General features: G+C 41.3%; 1 protein-coding gene across 2 annotated transcripts in view; it reads right to left on the reverse strand.

The window, feature by feature from the left end:
* Positions 1 to 2,789: 2,789 nt before the first annotated feature.
* Positions 2,790 to 27,519, reverse strand: part of LOC137344994 (actin-related protein 3B) — a 79,437-nt gene continuing 54,707 nt past the window's right edge. For both annotated transcript variants that reach the window (XM_068008330.1, XM_068008322.1), the window contains 6 exons: positions 22,110 to 22,253; positions 21,262 to 21,435; positions 8,676 to 8,768; positions 6,407 to 6,532; positions 5,132 to 5,215; positions 2,790 to 3,691 (listed from right to left, as the gene is read on the reverse strand). In XM_068008330.1, the coding sequence (XP_067864431.1) occupies positions 3,596 to 3,691; positions 5,132 to 5,215; positions 6,407 to 6,532; positions 8,676 to 8,768; positions 21,262 to 21,435; positions 22,110 to 22,253 (717 nt within the window). In that variant the 3' untranslated portion in view covers positions 2,790 to 3,595. The remainder of the gene's footprint in view (positions 3,692 to 5,131; positions 5,216 to 6,406; positions 6,533 to 8,675; positions 8,769 to 21,261; positions 21,436 to 22,109; positions 22,254 to 27,519) is intronic.

A 27,519-nucleotide genomic window follows, 5' to 3' on the forward strand; every position in this document is an offset into this window, starting at 1 on the left:
CCTTGTAAATGATGGAAAGGCTTTGGGAAATCAGGAGGTGAGTCACTCGCCTCAGAATACCCAGCCCCTGGCCTGCTCTTGTAGCCACAGTATTTATGTGGCTGGTCCAGTTAAGTTTCTGGTCAATGGTGACCCCCAGGATGATGATGGGGGATTCAGCGATGTAATGCCATTGAATGTCAAGGGGAGGTGATTAGACTCTTTCTAAACTCTTCCATAACTTATTGTCATATTTTAAGGAAGTAAAGCAAGCAGCAAGTATATTCCTACTAGACCAGGCAAAACGTCAATTCACACCCTCCTATTGTCACTCCTTTGTAAGAATAGCTGATAGGGTGAGATGAAGTAGAGTAGGAGGAGGCTCATGTGGAGCATAAACACCAGCATAGACCAGTTGGGTCAAATTGCCTGTTTCTGTGCTGTAATTTCTATGTAATTCCAAGTAGATGACCTGCATATTGATGTGAGAGTTGGACTACTAGTCTCCATCAGGATCAGGAAGTACATCAACTCTTCTAGACTGTCAAAGTATGGCTAATTTCTTTAAAGAGCTTCCATACATATGTAAAATCCAAATGTCTGGCAACGACCACAAATCCTAGTAGTCAAGCCAGAAAAGAGTACCGGGAACTTCAAAAAAAAGTTGCAAAAGAAAAATCAATTTCTCGAGTCCTGCTTGTCCCCAGAAAATAGAACAATGTTTTGCAGGCAGTTGGAAGCCAAATAAATAAGACCATAAGAGATAGGAGCAGGAGTAAGCCAATGGCCTCTCGAGGCTGCTCTGCCATTTAATGAGATCAACTAATATTGAAATGGGGACAGGGACTCAATAAAATTAACATAAGTAAAGCAACAGTAATGAACAAAATAATAGCACTAAAGAGTGACAAATCCCCAGGACCAGATGGTTTCCATCCCAGGGTTTTAAAGGAAATAGGTGAGCACATTGGAAGATTATAGTTAGGGCATCTGCAAAGTTCTCTAGATTCAGGAACTGTGCCTCTAGATTGGAAAATTGCACATGTCACACCGCTTTTTAAGAAAGGAGAGAGGGAAACCAGGGAATTATAGACCAGTTAGCCTAACATCTGTTGCGGGGAAAATGCTGGAGTCTATAATTAAGGATAGTGTGACTGAACACCTCGAGAATTTTCAGTTAATCAGAGAGAGCCAGCATGGATTTGTGAAAGGTAGGTCGTGCCTGACAAACCTGATTTAAATTTTTGAAGGAGGTGACTAAAGTAGTGGACAGGGGAATGTCAATGGATGTTATTTATATGGACTTCCAGAAAGCATTTGATAAAGTCCCACATAAGAGACTGTTAGCTAAGATAGAAGCCCATGGAATCGAGGGAAAAGTACGGACTTGGTTAGGAAGTTGGCTGAGCGAAAGGCGACAGAGAGTAGGGATAATGGGTAGGTACTCACATTGGCAGGATGTGATTAGTGGAGTCCCGCAGGGATCTGTCTTCGGGCCTCAATTATTCACAATATTTATTAACGACTTAGATGAAGGCATAGAAAGTCTCATATCTAAGTTTGCCGATGACACAAAGATTGGTGGCATTGTAAGCAGTGTAGATGAAGACATAAAATTACAAAGCGATATTGATAGATTAGGTGAATGGGCAAAACTGTGGCAAATGGAATTCAATGTGGACAAATGTGAAGTCATCCACTTTGGATCAAAAAAGGATAGAACAGGGTACTTTCTAAATGGTAAAAAGTTAAAAACAGTGGTTGTCCAAAGGATCACTGAAGTGTAATGAACAGGTGCAGAAAATAATCAATAAGGCTAATGGAATGCTGGCCTTTATATCTAGAGGATGAGAGTACAAGGGGGCAGAAGTTATGCTGCAGCTATACAAACACCTGGAATACTGTGAGCAGTTCTGGGCACCGCACCTTCGGAAGGACATATTGGCCTTGGAAGGAGCGCAGCGTAGGTTTACTAGAATGATACCCGGACTTCAAGGGTTAAGTTACGAGGAGAGATTACACAAATTGGGGTTGTATTCTCTGGTGTTTCGAAGGTTATGGGGTGATCTGATCGAAGTTTATGAGATATTAAGGGGAACAGATAGGGTGGATCGAGAGAAACTATTTCCGCTGGTTGGGGATTCTAGGAGTAGAGGGCACAGTCGAAAAATTAGAGCCAGACCTTTCAGGAGTGAGATTAGAAAACATTTCTACACACAAAGGGTGGTAGAAGTTTGGAACTCTCTTCCGCAAACGGCAATTGATACTAGCTCAATTGCTAAATTTAAATCGGAGATAGATAGCTTTTTGGCAACCAAAGGTATTAAGGGATATGGGCCAAAGGCAGGTATATGGAGTTAGATCACAGATCAGCCATGATCTTATCAAATGGTGGAGCAGGCACAAGTGGCTGAATGGCCTACTCCTGTTCCTATGGCTGATCTGATTTTTACCTCAACTCCACTTTCCCGCTCTTTCCCCATATCCTTTGACTGCCTTGCTGATCAAAAATTTGTCTGTAAATACTGAAGTACATTATTTTAAGATATTTAAGTAACAAGTAGTAGGATATTGAAATTATTTACAGTTTACTCCTGTGAATTCAAAGTCATTTAATTCAAATTACTGGATAATTAATTTTTTTTAGCACTAAGAAATCCTCTTTTGCTGTTTTATTTCAAGTTCCTTAATTAGAATCACTTCAAATTTTTTTAGTGCAAAAAATGACTAGATTAACAGTAGTAGACGGTAAACATCCAGTAAAGACAAGTCCTTATGAAAGATGAAAAAACAAAGTCCTTGAACATATGGATTGTGAAGTGCCTTTATTAGAATGGTGCATGGTAGCATTTCATCTGTCTATTATAATCTCAAAATATTTAACATTTCTCTCTATATCCTGGCTCAACAAAAAAAAAACAACCCTGAAATACTGGTAATAAATAACTATATAAGAAGCACCAACGTTCATAAGACATGATATTATAACCAATACTGTCAACTGAAAACAGAATGAACTTGAGGGTCAATTTTTTTCAAAAAAAAAATTGTCCCAAGAGAAAATTTTCATTTTTTTTTTAAACAAACTGTACATGCTAAGGAGCTCCATATTTCCAAGTCCAAAATGTTCAATTGTATATATTAATACACATCACACTTGTCAGTATTGTGCTGAGAAACAGTTTCAATCCCAGAATACAAAAAAAATTATGAAATATAAACAGAACTCTGTCACATGATCTGCAATATATCTCTCCATATTTACAAAAGGGAAACAAATCCCTTTAATTGAACCTTTTCATTCCTTCACTAGAAAGGGAGGATTAATGCTGCCAGCATTGCTTTTCAAAAACTACTTTAGATTAATGTGCGTACTATACCTTTAATCCAAAACACTTTGTCTAGTAAGCTTATATAGGAGAACAAAGGGACGTTGCAAGAATATAAATAGCTGGCACGTGGTGAGTTTAGTAGAAATGATTCCAGACAGTGTCAAACCCTATAGTATAAGCATCCCAGGTACAAATGTCCAGATTCCAATTCAGCAGTGGTACAAACCCATCAGTTGTTACACCCATCCTGTCCTGTAGCAGGCCCTTTGTTTCCTATGCTGCAGTTACGACATCACGCCAAAAACTGGGTTGTGCCGACAGATACTAGGCCCAAATTCTTCATAATCTTTTTTTGTATGACACACTTGGTAAAACTCAGGCTGTTGAGGAGAAAAGAAAGAAAAAAAATGCAAGCATGATATTGCAGATAAATTAGATGTTTTACAATATCAATTTTTATTTTTAATTTCTATCCCCAATGTTTTCTTCACCCCCCTCCCCCCCCCAACCAGGAACTTCACACTCACAATTCATATACAGCGAAATCTGGAAATTATGGATACTTTAGGGACTAGCATCAGCTGTCTTTTTTTAAAAAAAAACAGGTGTCCTTATTTTCAAAATGGTCATTGTATGTACTGTAAAAATTCTCAGTAGGATGGGGAGTCCTTTACCCAGCATCCATAACGGCAGAGAAACTGCTCTATCCCTGGGACAGAGCCGTGCAAGCATTCAATCCCAGAGATAGAGCGGTTTCTCTGCCGCTATGCGCGCTGGGTAAAGAGCTCCCCATTCCACAAAAGCCATTTCTTTCAAAAAATCAGTTGCTGCCTCGCACTGACCTCACGAGAATTTGGAGGCAGAAAGGAAGCAAGCTGCAAGGGGAAGCAGCTGTGATCCTGGCTCAGTGAAAGTTCCGGATACAGCAGCTTTGCAACAGGCTGTGTGCCGTGTTTTAAGTTGTAAAAGGGCTTGGTGCATCGAAGGCTGTCCGTAGTTTGTATTTTGCGAGTGTCCGTGGTTTCAGAGTGCCTCTTGTATATTTTACCCTGCAAGTTATTCGGGTCTCTCAATAAGTGTTCATTTTTTGCAGGTGTCTGTTTTTTGGGAATGTCCATTTATACAGGCTTTACTGTAGTCCCAAGTCTGGTCCACTCATTTCTCTGTAATCAGCCTCCATTAAGGACAATCAACTATATCAGTTTTTTCCTCTCTCTTCCCCCCCCCCCCCCCCCCAATTAATTTTGTTGAACAGGCACTAAGAAAAAAGTCCCAATAGAATTTCCATCTCAAAGAAATGCAGTTCTTCAATTTTTTTTTAAATCGCATGCTACGGAACCATGCATTTCTAAGGCTGCGGTGATACCTCAGCTATCCAGCTCAGAGGAGTATTGTGATACCATCAGTACCGGACAGTTCATTATTAATGTAAAGAGAACATCTGCCTTTATAACATTAAAGAGAATCAAATGCTGCTTTGTACCAAGCAGGAGTTGTTGGAGTTATATTATACTGAAACTGTTTTGCATCAAATTGAAAGTGGCACTGTAACTGAAGCCTAAAATGTTCAGTTGCATATTAACACATTTTATATGTCACAATCTTATATGGCCAAAGGGTGGTACTTGTCCAGTGCAATGGCTTAGAGAGAGTTAAGCATCCCGTCGGCACAGCAGCATTTAAAGAAAATTAATACGACTTGCTAAAATTAAGTTGCATTAAAAACTATACAAAACACACAGACTTTCCTATCCGAACCACAGAACTTTCTTACAAGCTTAGTAAATAAGTCTTCTGTAAGAATTATTTTGTCCACTTACCGTTGATGCAAGCATGGAGCCGCCGAACCAAACTGCATACCGCTGCATGTGGTGGGTTATCGCCTGAACCTCAATTGGCTTAGGCTTATTGAATAAAGATTAAAATTAAAAATCAGTCTTTAAAAGCATTCTGAATCAGTTACAAGGTTTCACCATCATTACTGTTCGGTAACGGGGAAAAATAAATTAATTCCTTTGGTCGTACTTTTTGAAATTTTCCCCATTTAACTTTTGTTTCATCCAGTTTAATCAATGTAATTAAATTTTGAACATTTGAAAAATTGGGGCGTTTTATTTGCAAAATTGTGTTCTCCGCCTCTCCCCCCCCCCCCACCATTATAACAGATTTCTGGACGATATGATCGAAGTATTTAAAATTATGAATGGTTATGACAGGATAGATAGAAGCAGACTGTTTCCAGTAGTCGAAGGGTTATGAACGAGGGGCCATAGATACAAGATTGAATGTTAAGAGATTTAGAACAAAAAGGATAAACCTCTCTACATAGTTGTGAGGCTGTGGAATTCACTTCCAGAGTTAATGGCTGAGGCAGAAACTGTAAAAACATTCTAGATTAGATTGGATTGACAGATGAAAGAAAAGGGGTCAAAGAGATAAGAGAACAGGGTGGATAAATGTGATTAGAACTATTTTCTCACGTAGAAGGTAAATGTTCACATGGATTGGTTGGGCCCAATGGCCTGTTTCTGTGTTGTAGCGTCTAGGTATTCTATGTATTTAGAGAAAGGAAACTGAAAATACAGATGCCAGAATTCAAATTGGTCACATTTTCATCACAGCCCGTTTGCCTCAACATATTTGAATGCCGTTTCTTAAAATGAAATATACATTCAAAGAATAAAAATTAATCTCGGAGCAAATTACTCAATTAGATTAAACTTGCTCTGTTCCTTAAGCCAACCCAAATACTCCTTTACAAATCCATAATGTGGATTTTAAAATAAATCAGACAAAAGTACACATTAAACAGGTCAACCTTCTCAAAGATAAAAGTATTGCTTATACCGACATCAAAAGACAGGAGTTGTTTAATACATTTTCCTTGGCAAGTAGTTCTCTCTCACAGCATCTACAAGACATGTCCATTTTAGTACCTGTATTCTGTGTTTGTCTACTAACAGATAGCTTATAAATCAGGCCTTTAAAAAGGTTGGTGTTAAAAATATATCTAAAGGAGAATTATATTTATAGTTGGATCTTCTAAATTATCTAAGCTTGATATAGGAAAATAATAGGATTAGATGTCAACTCACCTTAATTCGACCAGCACTAAGTTCTTCACTAATTTTTAATCTTGCATCCACTACTCTTTTTAGATCTCGTTGCAGACGACGTCCAAAATCCCTAAACATCGTCGATCCTCCAGAAAGAACTATATTCTACAAGATAGAATTAATTAAAAAAATTAAAGAATTTTTACTTTCATGTGCTGCATGTCATATCGCTCAACACGAGCTCTCCCACCCCACCCCGTGAGATACCCATGCATATAAAGAGAACACAGACAGCATAAAACTGAAATGTTTATATTTAAACAGCATCAGCGAAAAGAAAAAAACAAAACTGTACATGTTAAAAACATTTTTTGCTTGGTTCAATTAAGCAATTTACCAGTTGTGCAGCAGTGCCACCTAGCTCTTGGAGCATAAACCCGAAACAGTAGGTAGGGAAAACAATCCACATAAAAACCTTTTCTGAAGAGTTAAGTGCGTAATAGGCAGTGTCCTTCACTTTTTGTGCTGCTGCTGTTCTTAAGTCAATAAAAGAAGCCTTGCAGAAGCTCTTTTCTCTAGAAGAGAGGGCTAAGGGGTGACCTAATAGAGGTCTTTCAAGTTATGAAGGGGTTTGATAGGGTAGACGTAGAGAAGATGTTTTCTCTTTTTTTTTTAGGGGGGGGGGTGGCGGGGGTGGTGAAATGGGGAAAAAAAAAGTCCAAAACCAGGAATCATAAATATAAGTTAGTCACTAATAAATCCAATAGGGAATTCAGGAGAAATTTCTTTACCCAGAGAGTGGTTAGAATGTAACCACTTGCTACCACATGGAGTAGTTGAGGCGAATAGCATAGATGCATTTAAGGAAAAGCTGGATAAGTACATGAGAGACAAAGGAATAGAAGGATATGCTGATAGGGTTAGATGAAGTAGAGTGGGAGGAGGCTCGTGTGGAGCATAAACACCGGCATAGACCAGTTGAGCTGATTGAATTTACAGCACAGAAACAGGCCAGTGTAAAATTACTGGATGTTGAATGGCCAGACACCTAGTGGTTCAAATACATAATCCCCTGAAAGCGTGAGTTGAGGTAGATAAAGCCATGAAGAAGGCAAACAGCACTTTGCGTTTTATAAATAAGGGCATAGAGTACAACAGTAAAGAAGTCATTATAAATTGTTTCAGAGCAATGGTTAAGCCACAGTACTATGCACTGTTTTGGGTACTTCTTATAGAAAGGACATTATAGCCAAGTACAGCATAGAGATCACCAGGATGATGCCAGGAATGGGAAACTAGTTTATAAGAAGGGACTTGAGGTATTGAGACAATTTTGTTTGGATCAAAGGAGACTTAATGGAGGCTTTTAAAATTATAAAAGGATTTTGATCAAGTGAATAGGGAAAGATTATTGCCTCTGGCCGGGGAGTCAGCGATGAGGCGTCATCAATTAAGATGGTTACAGAGAATGGGGAGACAGGTTAAGAGAAACTTCTTTACGCAACGAGTTGTCGGGAGTATGGAATGGCTGAGGCAAAGACTACTGCATCTTTTAAGGGACAATTGGATAAATATTTGAAGCAGAGGAAGATACAGGGCTATGGAGAGAGTGCAGGGTAGCAGAATTCATTTTGGAATGCTCTAACAAAGAGCCAGCACAGACACAATGGGTACATTGGCCTCCTTCTGTGATGTAAACCTCGACAAAATGCTGTCTCCCCCAATGACCGGTCACATATACCAGATGTGACCAGTCTGTACTGAGTATGCTGATCTCAGTGCCCCGAGCGAAGGAAGTGGAAAATCTGCCAGTGTTCTTGCTCCTTGGTGTTAACTTGTGACCCAAGCTGGAAGTGTATATGCGCGATCAGCTGAGTGCAACATCAGCCACAGCTGTGGTGGCCCCCTCCCCCAGTCAAATAGTCTACGACACACATCAAAGCTCACACATTATTAATGGCCACATGGAAGAGGTACTCGATGGAGACTGGCTCCCAGCTCCCATGGAACTGTACCCCAGCAAGTTGTCAACCCCTTCAGGAAAGATGAACAGGGGAGAAAATTATCAAGAAAAACAAAAACAGTAACCCGATGTGCATTGAGTATTTTATTTGCATCTTAAAAGAAAAGGATGAATTTCATGTGGGACTCATTAGAAAAGGCTTGTTTGAAGATATTCCAAGATTGCAGTTTGTACACATTGTCGGGCAATACATGAAGATCCAGGCTTTGCATCTCACCTATGAAGTGCTTAGCAGAGGCACTGCAGAAAAGAACTTTTTTTTTTAGGAAACAGTAATTTTATTACCTTATACAATGGACGTCTAACATCTATGGGACAGTTTTGTATTACTTCATCAACTACATCTGAAATTGGTTGCAAAAAGTCTGGATTTGCAAACTGCAAAAGCAAAACACAATTTTAGTTTTAATTTTTTTTTTTAAAAAGTAGTCTGTGAAACACCAACTACATTCACAATTAAATTCCATACCAAAATGTAGCATCGCTCTCTTTGATTAAAAAAAAGTATATGGGATACTAGGTTTTATAAATATTGGTACAGCATTAAAAAGCAAAGTGATAATGCTAACCTTATACAAATAATCAGTTAGGCAACAGTTAGAATATTGTGTACAGCTTAAGCACCTTACTTTAAGAAGGACGTCAAGGCTATGGAGAGGCTGCAGAAAATATTAGGGATAAGAATTTAGATAAGATGCTTGTTGTAAGAGACTAGAGAAACTGGGGCTCTTTAGAGCAAGGAAGGTTAGAAAATTATGAGAGGTTTCAATAAAGTAAATCAGGAAAAAATATTTCCACTGATCAGTGACTAAAGGGCATAAATTTAAGATCATCACCAAAAGAATGAAGGGAGAGTTAAGGAGATTTTTTTGAATTCACAGGGCTGTTAGAACAAGGAATATCCTACCAGAAACACCAGTAGAAGCAAAATCCATTGTAGCTTTTAAAAGTGGATAAAGATTTGAAAAATAAAATTTTTTAAAGGGTATGAAGAAAGGGCAGGAGAATGAAACTCAGTGAATAGCTCCTTCAAGGAACCGTCACCTTATCACATCCTTAGGATGGCCCAAACTGATTTAAGCCCAATGATAACTTGTTGAAGTACAGTCTCTTATGTAGACAAGCGCACTTTAAAATTCTCTGATAAACTCATATACAACTAAGTGGTTAATATAAAGAACAAAATAAGTTGCAGCAAGTGACAGATTTATATGCTGATTAAATAAACGCAACACTTTAACCTTTGAATGTGAAATAACTAAGGACACATTTTGGCCATAAACAAATTTATTTTAATAATTTTACTCCTATGGAGTGCCCAGAACTTCCAGTATAGTCGATGGAAATAGATCAGCTGCCATGTTTCGTAGGAGGAACAGTTAATGCATTACTGATATTCGCAAGTACAAGATCTTTCAATTTTCTTTCAGGTAACACAAGACCAGAATTGACATTGTTATACCAGAGATAGAGAAAGTACAATCAGTTCTACTATCTATTCTCCCCCCTCAATCAAGAAAAGTAAACGCTGGAGCTTTAACTCTGCATCATGACCTTTCAGTACACAAGGTATTCAATCCTGAGAGAAATTTAGGAGATAATCTATAACTTGCTAGCTGCTCAATTAACTTGGAATGTTGTGATGTGAGTCACCCTTAAGTTTTGGGAATCTCCCACTAAATACTCAATATAGGCCATATTTTCAAAAAAGATAGTTAAAGGCCTCCTTCTCCAAGTATGTTACAACCTTCAAACCAAATAGTGGATGCACATGATTTTGTATGAGGCGTTTTCACCGAAATACACCTGTAATTTTGATCCTTTCACACTTCTCAAGCAGTTAACAAGCCACTTCGTCAGTCACACAACAAAACTTTTGTTTATCAAGCAGTGAAATGCAGAGTGTTTGTGTGCAAGGCCTGAAAAGCAAATTCATAAGTCCTATTTCACTGATCAGGCCCTGCAAATGCATACTGGATAAACCCAGCCCAGGACAGTTGCCACCAGCATGTTCTGGAAGCAACACGTATAGATGACTATAGAGGGTATAATTTCAAAGTTTGTAGATGACACGAAACTCTCAAATGTTGTAAACAATGTGGAGGATAGTAACAGACTTCAGGAAGACAGACAGACTGGTGAAATGGGCAGATACATGGCAAATGAAATTTAACACAGAGAAGTGTGAAGTGATGCATTTTGGTAGGAAGAATGAGGAGAGGCAATATAAACTAAATGGTACAATTTTAAAGGAGGTGTAGGAACAGAGAGACCTGGAGGTGTATGTACACAAATCTTTGAAGGTGGCAGAACAACTTGAGAAGGTTGTTAAAAAAGCATTTGAGCTCCTAGGCTTTATTAATAGAGGCATAGAGTAAAAAAGCAAGGAAGTTATACAAAACCTTTTTAAAACACCGGTTAGGCGGCAGCTGGAGTATTGTGTTCAATTCTGGGCACCACCTTTTAGGAAAGATGTCAAGGCCTTAAAGAGGGTGCAGAAGTGATTTACTAGAATGGTGCCAGGGATGAGGGACTTCAGTTATGTGGAGAGAATGGAGAAGCTGTTCTCCTTGGAACAGAGAAGGTTAAGGGGAGCTTTGATGGGTGTTCAAAATCATGAATGGTTTTGATAAGAGTAAATAAGGAGAAATTGTTTCCAGTAGCAGAAGAGTTGGTAACCAGAGGACATTGATTTAAGGGGATCAGCAAAAGAGCCAGAGGCTACATAAGGAAACATTTTTTTACGCTGCGAGTTGTAATGATCTGGAATGCACTGCCTGAAAGGGTGGTGGAAGCAGATTCAATAGTAACTTACAAAATGGAATTGGATAAATACTTGAAGGGAAAAAATTTACAGGGCTACGGGGAAAGAGCAGGGGAATGGGACTAATTGGATAGCTCTTTCAAAGCAGACATAGGCACGATGGACCAAATGACCTCCCCCTGTGCTGTACCTACTATGATATTACGAACCTGTCAGAGAATGAAAACTCAGCGTCAACTACTGGAAGAACTTGGAGGGAAGTCTGAAAGGAGTTGCACAACTTAAGAGCGCCAAAGGAAGCCAGTAATATTACTGTAAAATAGCAGCACTGGACAGATGTAGCAAGGAAACTATCACAAGTAAAAATAGTAGGTTAATGCAAGTTACATTGTATATGCTATGATATCAAAGCAAATGTACTTCAGGAAAGTTTTTGTCATAGACCATATCACCACGTTTTAATCCACACTGCTCCAGTTCTCATCTTGACACTCCATACACCTCTGGTACTTTCTCCAAGTTCAAACACATCACTCCCTACGACCCTTCCACTCTCCAAGATGTTCATTGCTTGCTTCCTCTCCCCTCCAAACCTTTTGGAACTAAAACACGTTCCCTACTGTGCACAGTCTTTTCACGGATCAATTCTTCCTCAATGAATTCAACCACCTGAACTTGCCATCGGTCACCTCCAATTTCTCCATCTGCATCACATCCCTCAAACTCACTACCTACAAACAAACCACCTCAACCTTGTCATCACATTTAGGTCTCAACGCCAACAGCACCATTTCTGATCACTTCTTCATCTCATCTCCTTCCTCTGACATTCTCAAAGGCATCCCTGACCTTTTCTCCCTTGGAAAAAACTACCCCAACTCACTCTCCTTTCCACCAAGGCCATCGTCAATGCTCCATTCTTGTCTTGCATTCACTCAACACGTTTATCCTCACCAGATCTCAAACAGCCTCTCACTTTCAAAGTTACCCTGTCCACCGTCGTGGAAACAAGTCCACCAAACACAACTAGTGTATGTGGTATACCGTGGTCTGGCACTCCACTGCCTAATAGAGTCATAGAGTTATACAGCACGGATAGAGGCCCTTCGGCCCATCATGTCCGCGCCGGCCATCAGCCCGGTCTACTCTAATCCCATATTCCAGCATTTGGTCCGTAGCCTTGTATGCTATGGCATTTCAAGTGCTCATCCAAATGCTTCTTGAATGTTGTGAGGGTTCCTGCCTCCACAACCCTTTCAGGCAGTGAGTTCCAGACTCCAAACACCCTCTGGGTGAAAAAGTTCTTTCTCAAATCCCCTCTAAACCTCCCACCTTTTACCTTGAATCTATGTCCCCTTGTTATAGAACCCTCAACAAAGGGAAAAAGCTCCTTAGTATCCATCCTATCTGTGCCCCTCATAATTTTGTACACCTCAATCATGTTCCCCCTCAGCCTCCTCTGCTCCCCAAGGAAAACAAACCCAATCTTCCCAGTCTCTCTTCATAGCTGAAGCGCTCCAGCCCTGGTAACATCCTGGTGAATCTCCTCTGCACCCTCTCCAAAGCGATCACATCCTTCCTGTAGTGTGGCAACCAGAACTGCACACAGTACTCCAGCTGTGGCCTAACCAGTGTTTTATACAGCTCCATCATAACCTCCTTGCTCTTATATTCTATGCCTCGGCTAATAAAGGCAAGTACCCCATATGCCTTCTTGACCACCTTATCTACCTGTTCCGCCGCCTTCAGGGATCTGTGAACTTGCACACCAAGATCCCTCTGACCCTCTGTCTTGCCTCGGGTCCTCCCATTCATTGTGTATTCCCTTGCCTTGTTAGTCCCTCCAAAGTGCATCACCTCGCACTTTTCCGGGTTAAATTCCATTTGCCACTGTTCCGCCCATCTGACCAACCCATCTATATCGTCCTGCAGACTGAGGCTATCCTCCTCGCTATTTACCACCCTACCAATTTTTGTATCATCAGCGAACTTACTGATCATACCTTTTACATTCATATCCAAGTCATTAATGTAGACCACAAACAGCAAGGGACCCAGCACCGATCCCTGTGGTACCCCACTGGCCACAGGCTTCCAGTCACAAAAACAACCTTCGACCATCACCCTCTGCCTTCTGCCACTAAGCCAGTTTTGTATCCAAAGTGCCAAGGCACCCTGGATTCCATGGGCTCGTACCTTCTTGACCAGTCTCCTGTGGGGGACTTTATCGAAGGCCTTACTGAAATCCATGTATACCACATCCACTGCGTTACCCTCATCCACACGCCTAGTCACCCCCTCAAAAAATTCAATCAAATTAGTCAGACATGATCTTCCCTTGACAAAGCCATGTTGACTATCCCTGATTAATCCTTGCTTCTCCAAGTGGAGACTAATTTTGTCCTTCAGAATTTTTTCCAATAATTTTCCTACCACTGATGTTAGGCTCACTGGCCTGTAGTTCCCCGGTTTTTCCCTACTCCCCTTCTTGAATAATGGTACTACATTAGCGGTTCTCCTCTAATGTGGCTTCACCCTTAGGTTAGTACCATCAATCCCTCTCTGCAGCTAAAACCTATTACGCTGGGGTCATCCTGTAGACCAACAACCACCCCCTTCATCAGAAACCACTTCATTAAATCTTCCCCCTCTGTATCTTACATCTTCATCTTGAATACTAAACGTGAGAAACTCCTGGACTTGGTTTCCAACATTAAGTTCATCCACACAGTTGTCTTTTTCTGCTCCAGGTAGATCTCCTGTACATTTCATCCTCATCCCCAGCTCTCATCAAAACCATCTTCTCCTTGAAACCCACCAACTGTTCCCCAGACCCTCCCCAAACCAAGCTCCTGAATACCCAACTTCCACTTCATGACCCATGCTCATTGACATAATCAACTTCTCCTTATCCTCAAACTGTCTCAACCTCTTTCATAATGCAATCACCCCACTTTTCAAAAGCTGCCCTTCTACTATCTTATCGCCAATCCAACCTTTCTCTCCAAGGTTCCAACCCAACTATACTCTCACTTCTCTCTCCAAGACCCTCCAGTCTCCAAATCTCCAAAATGGAGACTGTCCCAGTGAAAGTAACTAACGAGATCCTGTGGGACTAAACTTGACTTGCTGCTCCTCCTCCTCCTCCTCCTCTAAATTTCTGCTGCCCCAACACCATTAAATATCTCTCCTCCAGTCCATCTCCAGGGACTGACCTCTTGTGGCTCCACTCTGATAGGTCACAACACAGCCATTACATCATCCCCCAAAAGATTTCTCCTCACGATTTCTCCTCTAGTATTATTGCTCTCCGATTCATTCACATGTTAATCTTGAGCAATTAACTCCAAGGCTGCTGCTATACTTTCCAACTACCAATCAAAACATGAAGCGATTGATGAATCAAAATTTCCTTTAGTTTAAGGTCTGCAAAATTGAAGCCAACTTTTTCAGCTCCCGTTTGCTCCTACTTGCTTTTGGCCCAAACTCTAACAACCTCCCCAGACTAAATCCAGTGATACACAACCTTTGCATCTATTTCCATCTGAGTTGAACTTTCTACCTCACCTCCAGCGCATCACCAACACCACATTATTCCACTGCCAGAACACTGCCCAAGTCCTACCCCAACCCTCCCCTACTGCTGCTGGATACTAAGCTATGCTTTCATTATCTTGACCATTGACTTCTCTAATAATCTCACCAGCCCACCTCCACAAACTTCATCTGATGCACGGCTCTGCCACCCATGCCCTCTCCCACACTAAACCCCACGCACCCATCTCCATCCTTGGCAAACTCCACTGGCACCCTGTGCCCCAGCAAGTTGACTTCCAGATCATTGTCATAGAGTCATAGAGTTATACAGCACGGATAGAGGCCCTTCGGCCCATCGTGTCCGCGCCGGCCATCAGCCCGGTCTACTCTAATCCCATATTCCAGCATTTGGTCCGTAGCCTTGTATGCTATGGCATTTCAAGTGCTCATCCAAATGCTTCTTGAATGTTGTGAGGGTTCCTGCCTCCACAACCCTTTCAGGCATTAAGTTCCAGACTCCAACCACCCTCTGGGTGAAAAAGTTCTTTCTCAAATCCCCTCTAAACCTCCCGCCTTTTACCTTGAATCTATGTCCCCTTGTTATAGAACCCTCAACGAAGGGAAAAAGCTCCTTAGTATCCATCCTATCTGTGCCCCTCATAATTTTGTACACCTCAATCATGTCCCCCCTCAGCCTCCTCTGCTCCAAGGAAAACAAACCCAATCTTCCCAGTCTCTCTTCATAGCTGAAGCGCTCCAGCCCTGGTAACATCCTGGTGAATCTCCTCTGCACCCTCTCCAAAGCGATCACATCCTTCCTGTAGTGTGGCGACCAGAACTGCACACAGTACTCCAGCTGTGGCCTAACCAGTGTTTTATACAGCTCCATCATAACCTCCTTGCTCTTATATTCTATGCCTCGGCTAATAAAGGCAAGTATCCCATATGCCTTCTTTACCACCTTATCTACCTGTTCTGCCGCCTTCAGGGATCTGTGAACTTGCACACCAAGATCCCTCTGACCCTCTGTCTTGCCTCGGGTCCTCCCATTCATTGTGTATTCCCTTGCCTTGTTAGTCCCTCCAAAGTCCCTCGCACTTTTCCGGGTTAAATTCCATTTGCCACTGTTCCGCCCATCTGACCAACCCATCTATATCGTCCTGCAGACTGAGGCTATCCTCCTCGCTATTTACCACCCTACCAATCTTTGTATCATCAGCGAACTTACTGATCATACCTTTTACATTCATATCCAAGTCATTAATGTAGACCACAAACAGCAAGGGACCCAGCACCGATCCCTGTGGTACCCCACTGGCCACAGGCTTCCAGTCACAAAAACAACCTTCGACCATCACCCTCTGTCCTCAAATCTTTCCATGGCCTGGCTTCATCCTTAGTAATGTTCTCCAACTGTACGTCCCCACCACACCTTTGCCTTTGATTTCTGCTTATTCCCAATGCCATCCTCTCCACCACTGCAGGGTGTTTATTCAGTCATTGCACTCCTGCCCTCTAACTCTCTCCCAAAGCAAGAAAAGTAACCTCCCTCACTAGGTCTTCCTCATTCTTCAAATTAAAAGCACTTTTCACATACTACAGAGGTCTGACACATCACTACTCAGGAGGAGAGTCTTCTCTTGGTTTAGACTTTCATTTAGAATGGAACTGTCAAACTGCAAGCCACCCCTGTCTGGCATCCACACAATAATATTTGGTAAAAATATGAAGAATCCACACAGAGGTCATCTACAGATGCCTTTTATAAGTAGATCAAGATGTATCCACAGCCTCATTGGAATTAAATTTAACATTACCCAAAGGTTTCCTACCTTCAGTGTGATGAATGCATTTATCTGTCACTTTATATTTATCTATTTTCCCTCTCCACTTTCATCGGAGAAAAATTGGGGAAGGAAGAGTTTGACACAAGTATACTCAAAGGCATGTGCACACCGCTACTTATTGGCCTCCAAGTGCCAGTGATATTCTTAATGACTGTAAGGTGCCAACAGACTACTCAGCTACTCCCAATCATTGAAATGCGAATCATGGTACAATTAAGCTGTCAAGAGTTTATTTTCACTTTTAAAAACGTACCCTTTTTCTGGTGGGACTCACATCAACTACTTTTACACTGCACTTGTTGCACTTTGCTACCAGTGTAATGTCACCCTTTCCCAGTGGCTGTGGATACTCAGTCACCGAGTATATTCAAGATTGAGATCGATAGATTTTTGGGAATCAAGGGATATTGGGTTAGGGCAGGAAAGTGGAAGTCAACCATGATCTTACTGAATGGCAGAGCAGGCTCGAGGGGTCTTATGGCATACTCCTGCTCCTATTTCTTACGTTCTTACATTCTTAAATGTTGCTGATTTACTGCTGTGTTTTTTGCCATTTCATCATGACCCAGGTGGACACCGAGCTAACGCAAAAAGTCACTGTGGAAGCAGAGTGAGCATTCTTCCAATTGCCATTTGGAAACACCCGAGTGTTTGTGTCCCATGTGAAATTTGGCCTGGTTGTCATTGTAATTAAGATAAAAGTTCTTTTCACATTCACATAATGGAATTTGCACTTCACTTCCATTTTGTCAAAATGTGGAATAGGAATTTTGTTGCAGATTAAATTCAAAATTGAATTTGGACAAGAATTTAAGGTGAGGCCTAAAAGCAGATGTTCCTGATGACAGATCAAATGTGCCTCATCGACTGGAGGTGACTGGCATTCATTAACTTCCTCAGGTGAAACCATGACTAGCAAGATCTCAGTTTTCCAAGCAAGAAATTTCATTTCACAAGAATGCAATGTCTTAATTTTCCACGCAGAAAATTTCATAGGAATTTGCTGATTGAAACCATGGCTATAAGAGTTCAGTAAGAACCACATTCAAAATGCTATTGGGGAGCAGAAGGAATATTGGTTAAATAAACTGTTGTTCAGAGATATGTGAAAAACTGAAATATATATCCCTTCAGAGACAGGTTTCAACCCCAAAAGCCCCAATTTAAACTCAGGGTGTGAGTACGACATCCGAATTAAGTCATTGTAGCCAGACTTTTGAATATTTGAGCCTGCCTGCAGCGAGCACCTCATATGCCTCCCGAAACCCAGGAGCTAAAGTGGCAGCTGGGAGTATGGAGCAATGGGGGAGGCAAGTTCCCTACCCCACATGCTTCGTTCTTCTCGGGTACGAGGGGGGTTTAAAATCGGGGCTTCAGTTCAGAATGTATTAAAGTACACCAGAATCAGAAGACTTCACAAGATAGAGCAACACTGAGGCAATAGCATCCCAAGGTTTATAAACACCAGTCGTGCAGGGACTTAATTTCAGTTGGTAGCACTCTTGCCTCTGAGTCAGATCTTCAGCACGTAATCTAGGCTGACGCTTCAGTGCAGTACTGTGGGAGTGCTGTGTTGTCAGGAGGTACATTCTCAATTGAAATTTTAAATCAAGGCCCAATTTACACATTGAGGTGGACGTTAAAAGAACCTATGGCACTATTCGAAGAGAAGCAGGGAGCTCTCCCAGCGTCCTGACCAAAATTCTTCCCTCATCATGCCGTCCTTATCCGGTCTCACCTATAGGTGACTCCAGACCCACACCAACGTGGTTAACTCTTTAACAGCCCTCTGAATTGGCCTAGCAAGCCACACAGTTGTACCAAACCGTTACTGCAGCAGTTCAAGAAGGCGGTGGCTCACCACCACCTTTGCAGCGCAGCTCAGGACGGATAATAAATGCTGGCCTTGCCAGTGATGCCCACATCCCAAGGATAAAACAAAAACATCAAAAATAGATTTACTGGTCATTTGTCTCATCACTGTTTGTGGGATCTCACTATGCACAAAATGGCTAACTGTTTCCCTGAAGAGTATAGAGATTGCAGGAGTAGAGTTAAGAGAGTAGAGTTAAGAGAGAAATCAGGAGGGCAAAAAGGGGACATGAGATTGCTTTGGCAGATAAGGCAAAGGAGAATCCAAAGAGCTTCTACAAATACATAAAGGGCAAAAGAGTAACTAGGGAGAGAGTAGGGCCTCTTAAGGATCAACAAGGTCATCTATGTGCAGAACCACAAGAGATGGGTGAGATCCTGAATGAATATTTCACATCGATATTTACGGTTGAGAAAAGGCATGGATGTTAGGGAACTTGGGGAAATAAATAGTGATGTCTTGAGGAGTGTACATATTACAGAGAGGGAGGTGCTGGAAGTCTTAACGCGCATCAAGGTCGATAAATCTCCGGGACCTGATGAAATGTATCCTAGGACGTTATGGGAGGTTAGGGAGGAAATTGCGGGTCCCCTAGCAGAGATATTTGAATCATCGACAGCTACAGGTGAGGTGTCTGAAGATTGGAGGGTAGCAAATGTTGTGCCTTTGTTTAAGAAGGGCGGCAGGGAAAAGCCTAGGAACTACAGACCGGTGAGCCTGACATCTGTAGTGGGTAAGTTGTTAGAGGGTATTCTGAGAGACAGGATCTACATGCTTTTGGAGAGGCAGGGACTGATTAGGAACAGTCAGCATGGTTTTGTGAGTGGAAAATCATGTCTCACGAATTTGATTGAGTTTTTTGAAGGGGTAACCAAGAAGATAGATGAGGGCTGTGCAGTAGACGTGGTCTACATGGACTTTAGCAAAGCCTTTGACAAGGTACCGCATGGTAGGTTGTTACATAAGGTTAAATCTCACGGGATCCAAGGTGAGGTAGCCAATTGGATACAAAATTGGATTGACGACAGAAGACAGAGGGTGGTTGTAGAGGGTTGTTTTTCAAACTGGAGGCCTGTGACCAGCGGTGTGCCTCAGGGATCGGTGCTGGGTCCGCTGTTATTTGTTATTTATATTAATGATTTGGATGAGAATTTAGGAGGCATCGTTAGTAAGTTTGCAGATGACACCAAGATTGGTGGCATTGTGGACAGTGAAGAAGGCTATCTAGGATTGCAACGGGATCTTGATAAATTGGGCCAGTGGGCCGATGAATGGCAGATGGAGTTTAATTTAGATAAATGTGAGGTGATGCATTTTGGTAGATCGAATCGGGCCAGGACCTACTCCGTTAATGGTAGGGCGTTGGGGAGAGTTATAGAACAAAGAGATCTAGGAGTACAGGTTCATAGCTCCTTAAAAGTGGAGTCACAGGTGGATAGGGTGGTGAAGAAGGCATTCAGCATGCTTGGTTTCATTGGTCAGAACATTGAATACAGGAGTTGGGATGTCTTGTTGAAGTTGTACAAGACATTAGTAAGGCCACACTTGGAATACTGTGCACAGTTCTGGTCACCCGATTATAGAAAGGATATTATTAAACTAGAAAGAGTGCAGAAAAGATTTACTAGGATGCTACCAGGACTTGATGGTTTGACTTATAGGGAGAGGTTGGATAGACTGAGACTTTTTTCCCTGGAGAGTAGGAGGTTTAGGGGTGATCTTATAGAAGTCTATAAAATAATGAGGGGCATAGATAAGGTAGATAGTCAAAATCTTTTCCCAAAGGTAGAGGAGTCTATAACAAGGGAGCATAGATTTAAGGTGAGAGGGGAGAGATACAAAAGGGTCCAGAGGGGCAATTTTTTCACTCAAAGGGTGGTGAGTGTCTGGAACGAGCTGCCAGAGGCAGTCGTAGAGGGGCGTGTACAATTTTGTCTTTTAAAATGCATTTGGACAGTTACATGGGTAAGATGGGTATAGAGGGATATGGGCCAAGTGCAGGCAATTGGGACTAGCTTAGTGGTATAAACTGGGCGACATGGACATGTTGGGCCGAAGGGCCTGTTTCCATGTTGTAAACTTCTATGATTCTATAGCAACAGCGAATGCGCTTTAAAGTAATTCACGGCATGTAAAATGCTTTTGGAAGCCTTAGTATAGGTGATGGTGCATTATATAAATGCAAGTTCTTTCTTTCTCCAGGTTCATACCTCCTAGCAAAGATTTGCCTCCCAGCATTGCAAGGGGATTACTCTGGGGCAGAAGGACAGTTCCTACACATTGCCATGTTGGGCTGCAACTGTAGCTATCCAGGCACCATGAGTAACCATTAGCACCGTGAAGATCTGGCTGCATGTAATGCAGCGTTCCAGTCCCAAAATTTTGTAAAATCATGAAATGATAAATGTAAGCATCGAATACAAAATGCTATCTGAAAAAAAAAAATGCAGGAACTGTAGTGGGAAAAGAACCAATAGATCAGCCCATGGGGAGGCTTCTCTGTGCAGTGCAGCAGAGTCAAATGGGTACCTTCCCAGCACTCCAATTTAAGACCAAACAACAACTTTCTCTTACTGGGAGTACGTCTCTTTAGGAACCCATTGCATCAACTTGTTTTACTCCAGTGATAAGTGAAAGATGGGGAATGAGGAAAGTGGGCTACATCTAGATGGATCATTGTATTTACTGTGACTGTACATCAGGAAAATAATTAAATCAGTAATTTCATCCACAACTCAAGCACACATCAAGATCATGGCCTAAAATTTGACTTCTACGTTTCTGACAAAGCTGTAGTAGAATCATTAACAACTTACAAAATCAAAAAAAAAGTAGATATTTTTCAATCACCTCAGGGTGGAAGAAAATTTCAGGCCCCAGGAACCTCTCATAGCCCACATCTACAGCGAATTGTCGTTTGCTGATAGCATTGATACCGATGTATGGCTTGATCCATTTCCCAGGATCAGTATCGTATTTAGTGAATTCCTTAACTATATCTGGGCAGATATAACAATATCTCTCCTACAAAAAAAATACAAAAGTTGACATCAGAAAGTGTGAGCAAAAGAAAGAAAAGACACAAAATGCTGATCACAAGATATTCTGACTATATTCCATGACAGACGTGACATAGGTAAAAGTGCCTTATGACAAAGAACACAATTTATCTTGGTTCTAGCTAACTGACCAAATGTTTGGAGATTTCAATAAAAGGTTTTGTTTGTATACAGACTCGTAATAGTGCATTACTGAAACAATAAAAATGTAAAATCAGGCACACCTGAAAAATAAAACTATAACAATAAGAGAGGTTTTCCACTTTGGCAATCCTGGTACATATTGGAAATGCATATCAGGAAATTGCGCACACCAAACCAGCGAATTTCTGCCCATTAATTTAAGCGGACAGAAAATCACGAGCTTGTGGTTCGTAATTTCCTAATTGGGGCTCCCCAGCATGTGCCAGAAAGCTGAAGCTGAAAATCTCCCAATATAATCAAAACCACTTCAGTGGTGATATTGAAAGAAATAAACTGCCTACTTTTCAGGCCCCGTAATTACAATAAAACAGGTACGACATTTTAAATTTGAAAATAAAATCAATTTTCTATCTTCTATCATACTGCCAGTGTTTCTGGTTCCGTAAATATCAGAAAGTTAGAAAATAAAGAGAGAGGTTTGTTCTGGACTCCTACCTTGATGGCCTTGGCAGTCTCCAGGGATTGTTCAGGTGGTATTCCTACTTCCCTTTCCCTCAAGAGCTGTTGAATGAAATAGGTAATATCTCTACCTGCAACAGGGATGTGTTTAATACAACTTCCAATGACATAACCTTCAGCCTGCGGTGTTTTTGTAAAAAAAAAGGGAAAAGAAATATAAAAAAAACTATGAGAGAAATTTGTTTTGAAGTGAAAAAGATAATGTTACAGTTAAATCTCAATGGCGCACATCACAATATGAAACCGCTGGGTAGTTCATTTGGTCTGATCAGTAGATAAATAAATCCTCCTGGTAAGTTTTAGAAAAACCTGAGACAAATTAGATCATTCTAGTGGATCAAGGACTTGATTTTAAATGTGATAGTCACTGGCTATGAGGTCGATATTAATGGTTGATTGTTAGGAGTTTCTGAACATAAAGCACCCAGTGGCAAGAAATGCCCATTAATGGGTTTCCTTTTGCAGGCTGCGTATAAACTACCCTGACATGGACTCTATCCCACCCGTTTAATATCCTGAGGGAAAGTTCTTCATATAGACTCTCCTATCTTCACAAGTAATCAAGTAAAACGCTAAGACATTCATCTTTCCTCACTTTCCATTGACACCTCCTCCACTTCAACCCCATCTTTTCTTCCACCAACACAGAGAATCTTTAGGTTCGATTTTAGTTAGTTTGCTGATGAAGTACCATGCAATGGCAAAACATAATTTCAGAGAAGAAAACTATAGAGGGGGGAGTTTTATAACAAGACACTGTCCAGTTTGCCCATTCCTGGATTGTGCCCCTTGTTCAGGGAACAATGTGCAGCATTTCTGCTGTCAGAGGGTTTATATACTAGCAACAGCAGGCCAGGAAATAATAAAAAGGGGCAGAAACAGGTTCTGAACACATGTTAATGAAATACTGGCATTATTGACTTTGCCACAGAAACGTTCCTTATGAGATAAGGAGAAATTTCTACTAAGATGAGGAGAAATTTCTTCACTCAGAGGGTGGTGAACCTGTGGAATTCTCTACCACAGAAGTCTGTGGAGGCCAAGTCACTGAATATATTTAAGAAGGAGCTAGATAGATTTCTAGACACAAAAGGCATCAAGGGGTATGGGGAGAGAGCAGGAATATGGTATTGAGATAGAGGATCAGCCATGATCATATTGAATGGCGGAGCAGGCTCGAAGGGCCGAATGGCCTACTCCTGCTCCTATTTTCTTTGTTTCTATGTTTTACACTGAGAAACCGAAGTGGAGGACCAAGATCTATAGTTCCTAAAGGCAGATAAAAAGCCCAGCACCAACTTTAAAAAAAGAGAAATAAAAGAGAGCGATGCCATGCTTGGGTTTTAAGACTGATACTTGTAAGAGGAGGAAAAACAGAAAATATACAATTCCTTGTGTAAGATTATACCATCACATGTTGAATCTGTATCGAATATGTATTTTGTGTAATTCACCTTTGTATTAATCAAACATATATCTAATGATTGTTAACAAATGTATTGCTGTAACCACACATGTAACTTGACTCATTGTACCACATATATTTTTGATATGTAACTTATGCTAGCCTTACATGAGCAACTTTTTCCCTTTTGTACTAATCCAACAAGTATACAGTAATTAACCGTATAACCTAGAATCTGTCAAGCTTTATAAAAACCCTTAAAATCCCTTAATACAATTAAACAGAATATGAAATTGCTAGCACAGCACACAAGCAGTAACATAGCTACATTAACAAGTTACTCAGTCATACCCATGAGATAAGGAGCTAGCTGTCCACATGAGACAACGACGTCTTAGAGCTAACAACCTGGGACGAGACAGGGTGTAAGAGATAACAGACGCAAAGTTGCTAACATTGGCCTTGAGAGAAACATAACAGGATAAGGTGAGAGTCCAGGCACTTGAGTGGTGTGAACTGGTGATTGGTCAGAGAGGCTCCATCACCCCCTGCCCATCAAAGAGATAAGGAAAAGGCCGACTCTTCTGCCTTTATCTGGAAGATACTCGACGCCCAATTGGCCACCATGCCTTTTGGAAAGACCTCAATAGGGTCAAGCATATGTGTCAATAATAACCCCTGTACCCATCCTCAAAAATAGCATAAAAAGGGACCCAGTGAAAGAGTCAAATTGTAGAGAACCAGGACAAGAGTGAGGGTTGACCCTGGAGCAAAACCAGGCAGCCTTGAGGAGAGGATCCGGATCTGAACAGGCCAGGGGCCTATGAAGAGAGGAAACCCCAGGGCGGGGTAAGGCCAGGGGCCCACAGAGAGAGGAAACCCCAGGGCGGGGTAAGGCCAGGGGCCCACAGAGAGAGGAAACCCCAGGGCGGGGTAAGGCCAGGGGCCCACGAAGAGCAATGGTAGAGACCCCAGGCGGGGTGACTGTCAAAACTCCTGTGGGAAGTGGGCATGATCTCTACCCAAGAAAGAACGGGAGATATAGCTCTTATTCTGCACTGATAACTACTGCTTAAGCGTGCATAGTGCTGATCCTTGTGTGAAGCTTAATAAAACACCATTGTACCTTATTGGAGTCACGCTGAACATTGGGAAAGGGTACAAATACCCAACACTTAGTTCAAGAGTCTTGGGAAAGATTGAAACAGAGCAATGAATCAGTAACAAAGTTAACAGTTTCAAGCAGAAGACCTCCAGTCCATCTAGTCCACAGTATTCCCTGATACATTTCTGATAACCCTGAATCCCATTTGTTGACAAGAACCTGCCTAGTTCTTTTTAGTAAACAATGCAATTCCTGTTTTCTTTATTATCCTTAATTTGTATATATGACTCCTGCTGCTTAAATTCTGTACATGGCAGAAAAGCTTATTTGGATCCAATTTGTCGAAACCTTTCATGATTTTAAAACATGGGGGAATGCATGGGAAAATATTTGGAATTGATGAGGAAGAGAGGAGACTAATGACCAGACTACAATATATACAATGGATGTGGTTACAAGACCGACCGACCAAGATAGAGGCTGAAGATTGAAGGTTAGAGATAAGAAGGACCACTTCCCAGATTGGCAGAACCTCGATTAGGCAGAATTCAGCAGCAGTAACTAGCCAGTATTTCTCTATTATTTGTAATAGCCAGTGTCAGATGATTTAATTACAAGGTTACCACACTTTTTAATCCGGATCCACAAAGAAAGCAGAGAGACCGCTTCCAGTGTTTTACTTTCCATTAAATAAAACCTCACTTGTGGGATAACCTAACTTAAATCAATTTAGAGAAAAGAGACTTCCTGCACAATCTGAGTGCAACTGTTAAACATTTCACGAGGCACAAAGGCCACAGCCATGTTTTTAAATAAAGTACATTAAAAATAGGATATCCAAGCTGGATAAATTTCATTTGGAACCTCAGGTATTTAACAATAAACCAGGGACTAAAACACTTTACACCATAATCAAAAACCAAAACGTACATAATAACATTGGCTTAGGACAAGCTGCATGATTCAATACTTCAGCAAGAAATACTGACAATTAGAGAAGAGCAGCGCCCCCTGGTGCAAACCCCTGCAATTTGAGCTTTTCTATACTTTACTCGTTCAGAAATTAGTTTTCCATCCAGGATATTATGTATGTGCCCTGAATTTTGCCAAATTATTTACAATTATTGCATTATTTACACCACAGTCGCCCGCCACCAACATCCTGAGGGTCACCACTGACCAAAAGCTGAACTTGACATAGGAACAAGAGTAGGCCATTCAGCCCCTCAAGCCTGCTCCGCCATTCGATCAGATCATGGGTGATCTATACCTCAATTCTAATTTACCTGCTGTAGCTCCATATCCCTGAATACCCTTACCCAACAAAAATCTATCGATCTCAGTCTTGAAAACTCGAATCGTCCTAGGGTTGCCAACTCTAGTTGGACTGTATTCCAGGAGGTTTCATCACATGACCTTCAGCCACCCCACTCCCACAATCCTGTCATCCTCATGACCCACTGCCTTCCCACGGCAATTTGGAAGTGAATAGGCTCTTCGTCACCCCATTCGGTTATTCTGGACTGTCAGTTAAATGGCCTTTTTTCCCTATCTTCACTATTGTTTGAACACTTTCATTTAATAGTTATAAAAAAAAATTGTTTTTTCATTTTCTTAAGACCCCGATGATTTTTCTCCTGGGTTGTTCCCAGCAGTGCCTTGAAGATTAACCCTTTAATCTTTAGGGTTGGCAACCTAAATTGTCCCAGCATCCACAGCTTTTTGGGGGAAGAGAACTCCAGATTTCTACTATCCTTTGTGTGAAAAAATGCTTCCTGGTTTCCCTCCTAAATGGCCTGGCTCTAATGTCAAGGTTATGCCTCCTTGTTCTGGGTGAGACCACAACAGTCAAGAAGCTCAACAACATCCAGGACAGAACAGTTCACTTGATTGATATTCCTGCACTGGAATCAATATCCACCCCCTCCACCACTGTGGCTACTATATGTACAATCTACAGGTAGCAACTTGTCAAGCTTACTTCGACAGCACCTCCCAGCATCACAACATCTACCACAGAGAAAGACATGATGAGCAATATCATGGGAACAATATCATTTCCAAGTGCAATACTGAGGGAGTGCTGCACTGTTGGAGGTGCTGTCTTTCGGATGAGGTGTTAAACCGAGGCCCCATCTGCCCTCTCAGGTGGATGTTAAAGGTCCCATGGCCATGGTTGTTATATGTTATCACATTGCTGTTTGTGGGATCTTGCTGTATGTAAATTGGCTGCCGTGTTTCCTACATTACAACAGTGACTACACTTCAAAAGTACTCAATTGGCTGTAAAACGCTTTGGGGCATCCTGAGGCAGTGATAGGCACTATATAAGTGCAAGTCTTTATTTCTTTTTCTCCTCCAAGTCACACAAGAACCTGACTTGGACAAATATATTGTCATTTCTTCATTGCCAATTAATCAAAATCCTGGAATTACGCATCTATCACCATTATCACAAGGATTGCAGCAGTTCAAGAAGAAAGCCCACCATCACCTTCTCAAGGCTAGGGATGGACAATAAAGGTGACCTTGCCAACATTGCCCACATCCAGAGAACAATTTTTTTTTTTAAAATGAACTGAACATTCATCCGTGAATAATTCAGCACTGCATCACTTAAATTTTCCTGAAAAAAGCAGCAATTTTGCAAGCTTTGTACGTTGATATGACACAAAACAACTCTCCTCCCGCACTATTCTTACTGTAAAACCTGCACCCTCATGGAACAAACAAATGCTGATTCTTTCACTTACTCCTCACTAGAATCCCACTCAAGGGACATTTGTAATTGTTTGTAAATCTGAGGCACTAGGTCAACGACTGGTTTTCTTTACATATTGTGCCATTGCTCACAGTAAGTCAGATGATATGCTGTT

This window comes from Heptranchias perlo, chromosome 2, assembly GCF_035084215.1.
Source record: "Heptranchias perlo isolate sHepPer1 chromosome 2, sHepPer1.hap1, whole genome shotgun sequence".
NCBI lineage: Eukaryota > Metazoa > Chordata > Chondrichthyes > Hexanchiformes > Hexanchidae > Heptranchias > Heptranchias perlo.